Below are 12,164 nucleotides of genomic sequence, written 5' to 3'. Positions count from 1 at the left end.
CAGTCACAGCCTAAGATCCTAACTTGCTCTGGACAAAACAGAGAATTCTGGAATAGTATTTAACATTCAGTACTATGCCAACCCCAGCCTGGTGCCTACCAACAGCTGGCTCTGAGCTTTTCATCCAGTGCTCATTATCACACTGACACAAAGCCCGTCAGCAGCATCCTGCTGTGGTTACCGTTGCCAGCCAGTTCTCAAACACACCTGGTGATGGGCACTTGGGGAGGAATTTGACACTGTTCTCAAATACTTGCCTCCCTACTCAGCCTTACTACTTCAATCATTTGAAAGTTCTCTGTAGCAGGATGCTCAGCTTCTCAACCGGAATCACTAGATTCAAGAATGAAGTGAGAATCCCTCCCCTGTAAGATGTTTCTCATACCCCCAACCACACAGAAGCAATAAATGACTAGCCATCTAGGTTTTGGTAGAATGGTTTTCTCATCCCAGGCTTGGTGCCTGTTTTCTGGGGCATTTTCATTTCAATGTTTCACTTTCTTTGTGACTTACCATTCCCATTTTAGCACTTTATGATTGGGGCTGAGAGAATGAGTGTTCCATTCTTTGCAGACAAAGTCTCAAAGAATTATTCCAATACAACTTCATGAGTGATGTAGGGCCTTACTCAGTTCTCTGGGAGAGAAACAAAGCAATCAAATTCCCTTGAAAAGCAATAGTGGACCATGTAGGTCAAGATGGCCAGGGGCAGACCTGTGTTACTCATGGTTAAATTATTACAAGCTTGCTTTGCTTTTTATACACGGAGATTTGTGCCACGGATCAAATACTGAATTAAGAAAACTCCAAACTATAGTTCAGTAAAATAAAAGCAGAAATCAAGTGGTAACAGGAGTACTATAGTAAAGACCCTCTGAGAGCGCTTTGTAACCGTGGAATGCTGCGGTGTGGTTGCACGGCAGCAAAGACTGCTTTGGTCCCACGATCCCTTCCCGACATAGGGTCTGCATAAGGATCTCATAAAGAGGGCTTGTGCAAGAACTCTGGGAAGGAATGCAACCTCTCCTCACAAGACTCGGGTCTTTGCAGATAGGAGCTTGTGGGGCTGGAAAGCCTTACAAGGCAGAGAGAACCGGAACACCACAGGCTCTGCCTATGCTCTCAGAATATGGAGTAATTTTGATTGCTGTGTCTGCAATGCTCGGTAGATAAAAGCCCCTTGATGCACTGTATGTGGTTAGACCTTACGGTGCCTTATCTGCTGTGCCTCTTTGCAGATGCACCTGGATAGACAATCCAAATTAGAAGAACCACATTTGCTATTGAATGCTGTGAGACACACACTGTCCTGCCCACCCTACCCCACCCTCACTCCCACCCCTACCCAGCCATCTTCCTTCTTACCTCCCCTTCCAACAGCGGAGAGATTAATAAGACAATGTATCTAATAAAAGAGTGTGGAGCCCAGAGCCCAGTGCCAATGCGGTTCACCACACATGAGAGTGAGTTGGCCCCCTGGACCCACTGTGAAATTCTACTCTTGTCTTTGTCTCATTTCTTTTCTCACTCCCTTGTCACCAACGGGACTCGGAACACCCACGTACAGGGTTGAGCTGGATCCCAACAGGGCCGGGCGCGGTGGCTCACCCTTGTAATCCCAGCACTTTGGGAGGCAGAGGTGGGTAGATACCTGAGGTCAGGCATTCAAGACCAGCCTGGTCAACATGGCGAAACCCTGTCTCTACTAAAAATACAAAAATTAGTTTGTATTTTTTTTTGTGGCAGGTGCCTGTAATCCCAGCTACTCAGGAGGCTGAGGCAGGGAGAATTGCTTGAATCCAAGAGGCAGAGGTTGCAAGGAGCTGCGATTGCACCATTACATGCAAGCCTCAGCAACAGAGCAAGAATCTGTCAGAGAAAGAGAGAGAGAAGAAAGAAAGAAAAGCAACAGTATCTGTTGCCCAGGGCAGAGAGCAGTGCTGCAATCTTGGCTCACTGCAGCCTCCACCTTCCAAGTTCAAGCAATTTTTGTGCCTCAGCCTCCCAAGTAGCTGGGATTACAAGAATGCGCCATTACACCCCCCTAATTTTTGCATTTTTGGTAGAGATGAGGTTTTACCTTGATGGTCAGGTTGGTCTAGAACTCTTGGCCTCATGTGATCCACCCATCTTAGACTCCCAAAGTGCTTGGATTACAGGCGTGAGCCACTGTACCTTGCCTGAAAAGCAATATTCTCTTATATTCAAGAGTTTTCTTGAAAGAACTACGAACTCCCAAGGTTTCTCAGCCCCTCTGATGCCCTCATTTGGGTGAGGTATCCTCTCTTACTCTGATGTCTCTTGAGCAGACAGAAAGCCCTTTAAGCTGGAAAAAGTGAGTCTTCCACATACATAAGTAATGTTTTCCATTTGTCTTACTGCTTCAGGTTCAGAGCATTGAAAATATGCTTCAACAATGAGACTCTCAGATTTTGAATAACGTATTATTATTGGTTAATTATATAGTATTTGCATGGCCCTTTACTTTTACTAATACAATCATATGGATTTTGGTCTTTTATCTTAACATTGCGTTACTATTATTTCTATTTCTTAGTATTACTATTTTGCCACTGGTCCCCTACCATAAGCAATAGATCAAAGATATCTAAGGTTTATGACATATTTCATTGGAAAGACAATTATTGAGCACCCTATATGTGTCCGTCACTGTGTTAGGCGCTGAGAATACATTGACAAGTAAATTCTCAAGATCCCTTCTCTCAAGGAGCTTCTGTGCTGGAGGGGGAGACATTTTAATCTGCCTCGACAGTGCCCATTGTGACAACTGCCATGGCACCAAAAGCAGAGGCTGGGTGCCATTCTACCTACGACTTGAAAGCTCTGTCCTTATTCCATATATAGCCTGGCTTCTAGAACATGGCTCTGGGGACTCTGGTAAGGACACATGTATCTCACACACATTTGAAGTTTCAAAACTGACAGGGAAGAAATGTCATGGAACTGTACCTCCGTATCTTAAGAGAGCTTAGATGTCTTTAGGCCAATATACTACTGAAAGTAGTAAATTAAATACAGAAACGAAAAGGCAGAACAATGTTTCATTTTACTAGCAGATAATTAATTAGGGCTAAATGTCTTTTATCACTTCAACCTAGCAACAAGATAAAAATGTATCTTGAAGAAAAATAAAATGGTTATCCTTTGAATGTGCATATGCGCTATGCCTAATGAATAGTCTCTAGTTTTCCCAGGATAATAAGCCCTCCACGTATTCCTCAGAAGCACCACCAGTTCAGTATTAAGTACAGAAACAAAGAATACACCCAAGCTCTCCAGTTTCTTCCACACCAGAGATTAGAATTAATCAGCTCTGAGGTGTCTGGCAAAGGAAAGCAAATTAACTTAATAGTGTTGTCTGACAACAGTAAGAAAAGAAACTTGAGGCAGAAGTGGACACAGAAGGGTTGTTTAGAAGACAGCATCCCGTGAATGACTCACTTCTGTGTCTTACTCACAACATGGTAGGCAACATGGTCATGATTTCCAATCCTGTTGCTTCAATCAATGACTTTCCATTCCCGCAGTCACTGAAATCACCTCCTGCTAGTGGTTTATGACCTCAGGTTAGGGCATATATTGTACGACTTGTATCCCCCACAGTGCTACTATCAGAGGCATTCAAACCAGAACAACTCCATTTTGAGAGAGGGCTAGGAAAATGAGGCTGAGGCTTGCTGGGCTATATTCTCAGAAAGTTATGGATTCTTAGCCTCTAGATGTTGACAGTTAAGAGAAGAAATTAATAATGTTTACCAAACAGACTCAGACTTGGGAGTGTACAGCTATCCTGATATCTGGAGAAAAAGGGCATTCCTAATTTTGCTTGAAAGACAATATTGATTATTGCAAATTATAATAATTAAGAAAATTAATCCGTTATTGCAAACCCTTCAAGCAGAGCAGATCTCCCAAACATACAAGAATTGTACCTAGGGTGGATGCCTTCCTCCCCTTTCAGAAACATCATGCTCTGTCTATGGAGTAGCTGTACTTCCAGTACTTTACTTTTTTAATAAACTTGCTTTTACTTTGCACTGCAGACTTGCCCTGAATTTCTTGCACAAGATTCAAGAACATTCTTTTGGGGTCTGGATCGAGACCCCTTTCCTGTAATACTCCCCTGGACTCTGAGAGTAACATAAAGAAACAAAGTGACCTGAATGGTTGAATCACATGCAAATAAGGCAATGTTACTCTAGGAAGAGCAAATATTTACCTGTCAATAATATTAGCCTTGTTATCTCCTTGGAATGCAAAATTCTACAATTATATATTTGTTTTTTGAATCATAATCATCAGCCACTTGTCTCATTCAAAAATAAATGACAGGTGTGGTGGCTTACACCTGTAATCCCAGCAGTTTGGGAGGCTGAGGTGGGTGGATCATGAGGTCAGGAGTTCCAGACCAGCCTGGCCAAGATGGTGAAATGGTGAACTGCCTTCTCTACTAAAAAAAAAAAAAAAAAAATTGGCCAGGCATGGTGGCGGGTGCCTGTAATCCTAGGTACTTGGGAGTCTGAGGCAGGGAACTGCTAGAATCCGAGAGTCAGAGGTTGCAGTGAGCCAAGATACTGCCACTGCACTCCAGCCTGGGTGACAGAGTGAGATTCCATCTCAAAAAATTAGAAGAAGAAAATAGCTTTTTTATATTCATCATTTTGAGGCTAGTCTGGACCAAACATTTCACCAAGCATTTTCTGTACACTAGGACCTAGGCTAAGCATGTCACGTAGATTAGGTGTTATGTGGCAGTGGATACAATTTTCACTGTCATTTCACACATGGTGGAACTAAGGAGAAAGGAAGCTCAATTCCATAGCTACCTGAAAAAATTTGTAAACGGAAAGCCTGAATCAAACATTGCTTTCTCTATACCCAAACCCATGTTCTTAACCATTAGTCTAACCTCAGGTTTCTCTCTGCATTTTTTTATAGATCTTTATAATTTGTATTTTAAATCAATATACACACTTCTTAATGTGTTCACTGAAGAGACTGGTCAAGAATTTAGGCTTTAAGACAAAGGTCTGATAAATATCAGAATTTATTAAATTATATAAAGTGATTAGGTCACTTTTATCACTGCTAAGGGTGCAATGAAAATAAATAATCTCCTTTTATTTCTCTTTTGTAAGAAAAATTAAATTAGCTACAAGAAACAAGGCTTTCATATTCTGCCATAGTTCATATAGGGAATTCATAATATTTTCCTGAAAATCTTTTAAGAATATGTCAGTCTTCTCTGAGAAGCAGAGCGATACATAAGATGAAATCTAAGGTGAGGAGGGAGAAGGCTTCTATCAAAGTGAGTTTTAAACCCACAAACTGTCAATGAAACACTTGAGAGATTATTTCTATGTTATGTTGTCTAAAATATATGCTTCCCAAACGTACCTTGGTGATTTGTGAAATCATTCAAGATACTTTCAAATTAATGGTTTTCTGGAAGATACTATATTCAAATCCCCATCACCAGCATAGCCACATTCTAGGATATAAACTTTTAAGATTTAATACATTTTTATTTCTATTCTTCTCCCTTTTCTTAATACAATCCATTAACCTTTTATCCCTAGAGAGAGACTCCAGTTGTTTAAAAAGAAAATCACACACATGAGGTCCCTGAAATGAAATTCTTTAAGAAGAAAAATATTAGTTTGCCAGAGTTGAGACTTTTCCCATAACACATTGGAATACACATTATTTCACTCATTAGAATTCAATATCTCTGAGGTGGAATAAGATAAGAGCCACGGTGTGTTGTTAAGAGAATTCCTGCTTTTATTGAACAATAAAGAAGCGGTTTAGCTTATCGATAACTCAAACTCCCCACAGGCCACATAATCTTGATTGCCGAGATACATGTGGTTTGTTGTTGTTTACTATTGTGTGTATGACATACGTGTGTCTGCCTGTTAGGTTAAAGCTCTTAATTTCTGTGTTACTGCATACTTCATCCTTTTCACAGGGGCATGGCTCTCGGGTTGAGATTACTTCTCAACTCTGAGCTTCCAGATGTTAACAGAAGAACAACACAAGGAAGACGAGTTCCCATATTTCCAAATGAAATGAGGCAGAACAAATGAAAGAGGATCTCATAGCTAGTGCAGGGAACTGCAAGTGTACATTACTAAGAGATATGGCCTTGTCTGTGCAAACACAGTAACTCATGTCAAATAAATTGTACTTTTTGCAGGAAAGAACTCTAGCTCTGGGTTTTCCAAGCTAAACTGCATGAAAACACCCAATCCTTTTTCTTCTTTGAACTGTTAGATGACAGGGCCAAATTACCAGAAAGACCAAAGGCAGTTTTTAGCCTTTAACAACTGAAAGGACTTATTGCTTCCAATTTAGGAACACAAAAGATTCTGTGTCTACTCCAGACACTCCCAGGTCCTATGCATTTCCCATTAGTTCTGAAGACAAAATGCCTGTAAGTAAAAAAAACGTATATATCCAATTTCTCTAGAATTTCAGAAATGGAGAATATCTTGTCCAAAGAGATATAGAAGTTATTTTTGACAGGACTTAAAAAAATATGGACAGTACTCTCTCTCTCTGGTCAAATGTGGTCCCATTGTCCTTGGCTTCTCAGAGTCATTTACTCCTATTAGGCTGAGAGGAATTATTTTATGGATCCAGTCAAAAGCCATTAAGTCTGTAAAGGGAGTCAAGTCCTGTTTCCCAGCTCTACCTTGGAGAACCCAAGGGAGGTAATGCATCTATGTTTCAATACCTGAGGCCATTTTGTTTCCAACCTAAATTGCACTTACGTATTGGTTAGGGGTATAATATCTCCACTCATCTTGCTCTGTTTCCACAATTCTACTATTAATACAGAGCTTAGGAAACATAATTGCAGTGTGTGGTACATAGTGATTTTCATTAACTACGCAGAAGAAAACCGTTTAGGGAGAGACATTTCTTTCGCATTGATTCAATCAAAATGACTTGGAAGAAAAGTTGTGCTTATTAAGTCCTTTTAAAAAATGTATCTGCTAAAATTTAAATTCTTTCTCAACAGCATATTTTTTAAAAAATGGTATATAATCTCCTTAGATTTTGTCATTTATAAATTTTTGAAGTATGCGTCCTTTATTGGATTTTTTTTTTTTTTTAAGGAAGTGGAGAGGAGATTTCCACATGGAGGTAGAAAATGTAATCAAAAACGCTATCCACATGACATGGAGTTGCCTAGCAATGCTAGGGGAATAAAAAGGGGGAAGCAATAACAAAACAGAATGTAGTGAAATTACAAGAGGGTGCACTGTTGAATTGGCTTGCAATACTTAAAGAGGTCTTTATATGAGAAAGTATATAAGAATTTTCTAGCAGTGGTAAAAGAAACGGCTGATCTTTTCTCAATGTTCTATCTTTCATTTGGAAGAGTTTCCCCAATGGGATTCTGCTATTTTGAGTTCATCGCTGGGCAAAATCTAGGACAGAGACATCTAATGATAAAACATACAGCCCCAGTGAGCCACTGGTATTTGAGTCCTTTTTTAGTTGTACTAATTGAGCAAAAGACACATGAGCCTTTCATATTCTGCCATTGTTTTGTAGGCTTCTGCTTATATGGTAGATATTCTCATGGTTGCCCTCTCCCAAATCCCAGTGTCTTCCTTTGAATTTTTAATGCCAATGTAAGTAAGACTACTGTTGTCTCTGACTCAATCTCTCCCAGCACCAGGCCTATCCATCTAGGTCTCTCCTGGATCCCAGCCTTGGGAGAGCAAGATTGGAAATGTTCCTGAAATCAAGATCCAATTTGTTCTCTCCGTTTCCCATCAAAATGCCAAATCCTTCCTTCAAAAAGTAAACTGTACCAACAATCCTGGAAATATCTATCATTGCTTGCTCTAAATTTTTGTCTAACAGTGCCAGAAACATGACCCAAATTAAGGGATCGGCTTTTTACAAAGATGGAAGAAATGGTCAGCAATAAAGAAATCCTAATGATATATGTATAGGATTATACACTTGAGTGACTAAAACCCTAAATAGATTCATAATGGAAAATGATGAGCTTCAATTCTTCCTTATGTCAGCAAGAAAACTTGCCAATATTTTGATTTGGGAGAAAAGTATATAAATCTATAGGCAAAGGTGGCTGATGGTGTTGAAGAAATTCACCTGAAGGAACAATCAGGAGATCTGGGTCTTAAAACAGCTATGCCATGATCTAATTGTATCTCTTTTTTTTCTTTTCTTTTTTGAGACAGTGTGTCGCTCTGTCACTCAGGCTGGAGTTCAATGGAGTGGAAGTGGCTCACTACAACCTCCACATCCCAGGTTCAAGTGAGTCTCCTGCCTTAGCCGCCTGAGTAGTTGGGATTACAGGCGTCCACCATGACTCCTGGCTAATTTTTGTATTTTTAGTAGAGATGGAGTTTTGCCATCTTGGCCAGGCTGGTCTCAAACTCCTGACCTCATGATCCATCCACCTCCACCTCCCAAAGTGCTGGGATTGTACCCAGCCTAATTATGTCTCTTGACTCTAAGATTTTTAATGTATAAAATAGGACTATTTATCACTAAAGATCTCTCCCAGTTCTTACATTTAGATTCTAGGATTCTAAGCATGCTCTGATCTGAAGAACAAAATGTCTAAATGGGGCACTTTATTTTTTCTTCCTCCTAATTCCAATTTGGAATGAGTGGGAAATTATGAAAAGGTTTTAGGTGTTTCTCTCCTTTTGGAGTTTTGAATGTTTAGTGCAATCCAACAGTAGTTGGGAACTGTGTAATGATTAGCGCTCTTTCTGTAGATGGAAATAAAATGTTTAGTTCTTGGCCATTTTCTTTATTCACAGAGTTTTACCCACAGATCTTTTAAGATAATTTTCTCCTTTGCTTTGGAACACAGCATCCCCTGGTTATTTCTTTGCTGGAGGCTGCCACTACTGTCCCTGTCTTCTGAAGAGGTATATTTCTAGGTCTACTTCCTTTCCATATTGGCCCTTCCCCTCTAACAATTCTTCCACCTACATGGCTTCATTCTTTCCTAATGATTCCCAAATCTACTCTTCTACCTCCTAATTCTCCCAAGTTCCAAATCTACACCTCTTCGTTATATACCATAAGCATTTCAAATTTAGCTTGTCAAAATTATGATCTCAGATTTTTCTCCTTGTTAATACAATTACTCATATTCTGGTTTTATTTCTGTGCTCCCACACCCCCCAATTCTTAAAACAGTTCTTATCTTCTCTCATCTGAATTACCCAAGTCTCCTACCTTCCTTGTTCTCATTTCTGCTTACCAACTTTTCTGCCAGATTCATTCTTTAAAGCAGAGCTCCAGCCATACATCAATATGATCCATCCCCACAACCAAAATATCCATAAAACTAAGAAAAGGACTCCACACTCTTATTTGAGGCCTTTTATGCTATTGATTAAACTGAGTTTTCTAGCTACTGGCTGTTATTTTTGTACATAAATTTTATATTTCAACAAAACCAAACATTTTGCTGGACATATACTAAGCTTTCTTCATTTACTAATATTTGTGACCTTCAGACCACTCAAACTCCTCTCTCCCCCATATAGTATAGCATCTATTATGCCCATCTGAGTTACATATTCATCCATGTCCCTTTCAACCCCTATTGAGTCCACAATACCTTTACTCATAGTCCAAATCTTCCATAGCACCATAGTCTTGTCTTCAGATATTTATCTTAACTTGATCTGCACTGCATTTATGGGTATATTTATCTCATCTCTATCATTACATGTAAAGCCCATCTATATGGGCTATCATCTTACCTGTCTCTGAATACTCTGAAAGGCCTACCTTGTTATATAGAATATCACTGCTATATAGTTAATAAATTAAGCTAACTTAAAACTTCACAGTTATACTGATGTTTTCTGACTTATTTAAAAGTCTGAGATCTAGTGAGCTGACCAAGTCAAATAGTTGACCAACTGAAAAAAAAAATCAATAATCTAACATGTGACCAGATTAAATCTTTTCTGAGAAAACAAAGTTCAAAAGCATAGATTGTTTCTGTCAACATTAAAATATAAAAGGGTATACATTTTGAAGGTTTTGAGTCAAATTATCTCACTTTGACATCTAGGGCAAGCACTTAGTTTACTTAATCTCTTTGAGCCTTAGTTTCCTCGTCTGTAAGAAGGCAATAATATCATTACCTACTGCAGAGGGCTGTTGTAAAAACTGAGCTAGATAACAATGTATGTCAAATGCTTAGATAAAGCCTGCTGTACAAGTGAGTGCTCAGTATGCTGTAGCTAGTATAATCATAATTTCCATCATCACCACTTATCTGCCAAATTCATCAAACTAAAAACGTAAAGATGGTCCCACAATTCTTTCATATTCGAGATCCTGCTAGAATATGGTAACCTAATTTGGAATCTGCCACTGTACCACAGTCAAAAAAACTAAAAGAGGACTCAAAAACCACCACGGTGGAGAATCAAGTGCAAAGAATAAAAATCTAGGAAAGATTAACAAAACACAAATCATGCTGCTGAACAAGGGGTTTGATGCAAGATTCAATATCTGTCCTCAAAAATATTTAGAATTCTGCAAATATAAACAGTGACTGCCTGGTTTTATTTCCAGTGAGATTATCAACTTCCATACAAAATGTGATGTTTAAAGTTATATACGGCAAGAAGAAAATGCCTCTGCATTTTATTGGAAGAGACAAGAAAGGCAGCTGTGAAGTCATTTGAAGAAAGGATCACATCTTACATGCCAAGAGTGATTTAACTATGACCTCATTCACACAAGGTGATGACAGGTGATTTCCAGTCTTTGACAGACATATCATCACTGGAGAATCTGAAGAGTTGCTATGGCTGCTTCTGACCTCTGCATGCTCCTACCTGAGCTCTCGTCCAGACTCTCCTCAGAGACGTGCTCATTCTGATGGACCCACTCGCCGTTGCATTTGAAGAATATCTGCATGGCTGGCCTCGCTTTGCACCTGAGTGCTATAGGGTTGCTCTTGATAATATAAGCATCATCTGGCTCCTCTATAAAATGAGGCAGTGTCCCGGGAGCTGATGGGATGGATTCGGGAAGGACTTCACTGTTGTCAGTTCCTGTGAAATCAAAGAGGACATTAGAACACAGCCTATGTTGACAGCACGTACATCAAAACACAGCAGCAAACCCACACCAGTGTTAAGAATCTGTGATGGAAAACGTTTTCCTGTATTAACAAAGCAAGTGTGTAGAACCCATGTAAATGAATTATCTTTTAGACGCTGAACTAGGAGGATACGGTGCCTCCAGCTAGGCATGGCTTCAGCGTTATTGGTCAAAGCATAAGAATGAATACATCACTCCTCAAATTTTCATTTTGAATCTGAGTGTCCTTGCAGAAACATCTGTGAGGTGAGAGGCTCTGGTAAATGGCTACCTTAAAGAGTTACTAACAACTCGAAGCTTCTTCAATATTTTGAAAAAAATGGTGAGAATAGATGTTGTTCTCCCACACATGTATGGGAATGACAGGGAAGATGAGAGGATACTTAGCCATAAAATATGGTCAAAAGATTCCAAATAATCTGCTTTCTTTACCTATGAAACTGCGGAGATTGTCTGGTAATCTATCTTGGATCTTGCATAACTCAACAGCTCACTGCCCCTTCAAAGGGAATGTGATTCCATTCTGCTTGCCTTCAGCTCACCCTCTGCCCCCAGCAACCTTCCACCATATATGATGGACTGCACTACTGAGGGTGAGAACTAAAACAAATCACTAATAGCTCTGGACTTATAGCCAGTAGCTATAATTACATTTCAAATGAAAGGAACAAATTGCACTCTCTAATCTCAGGAAACCAAGGAAGCAATATAAAAAGGGAAGAGCAGGAGGCAAAACTGTACCTCCTTGTTTCTTCGTGCAGTCAGCAACCACTTAGGTCCCAGTAAACTGTCACAAAATCAAAGGCAGCAGAGTGTGATTGCTGAGCACAGTGAAGAGGACAAGGGGGAGTGGCATCTTGTACCCTCCAAAGGCCATTTTACTGTAAGACCAAAGATAGCAAACATTTCAAAACCAAGGTTAACTCTGCCCTAGAAACAGTTGTTGCTATTGAGACCAAGTCAGTCTTTAGGATGAAGTGGAAGACAACAACCTAGTGAATAAAACTGGA

At 39.6% G+C, this 12,164-nt stretch overlaps 1 protein-coding gene across 13 annotated transcripts in view; it reads right to left on the bottom strand.

Moving 5' to 3' along the window:
* The window catches only part of UNC5D (unc-5 netrin receptor D), a 560,161-nt gene that overhangs the window by 238,303 nt on the left and 309,694 nt on the right, over positions 1 to 12,164 (bottom strand). For all 13 annotated transcript variants that reach the window (XR_004732764.3, XM_035270258.3, XM_008979310.5 and 10 more), the window contains one exon: positions 10,887 to 11,105. Coding sequence is in view for 12 of the 13 variants with exons in the window: in XM_008979310.5 (XP_008977558.1) it covers positions 10,887 to 11,105 (219 nt within the window). In the remaining variant the exon portion in view is untranslated. The remainder of the gene's footprint in view (positions 1 to 10,886; positions 11,106 to 12,164) is intronic.

Source organism: Callithrix jacchus, chromosome 13 (genome assembly GCF_049354715.1).
Source record: "Callithrix jacchus isolate 240 chromosome 13, calJac240_pri, whole genome shotgun sequence".
Lineage (NCBI taxonomy): Eukaryota > Metazoa > Chordata > Mammalia > Primates > Cebidae > Callithrix > Callithrix jacchus.
The sequence above is the reverse complement of the archived record's forward strand: the minus strand, read 5'-3'. Positions and strand labels throughout refer to the sequence as shown.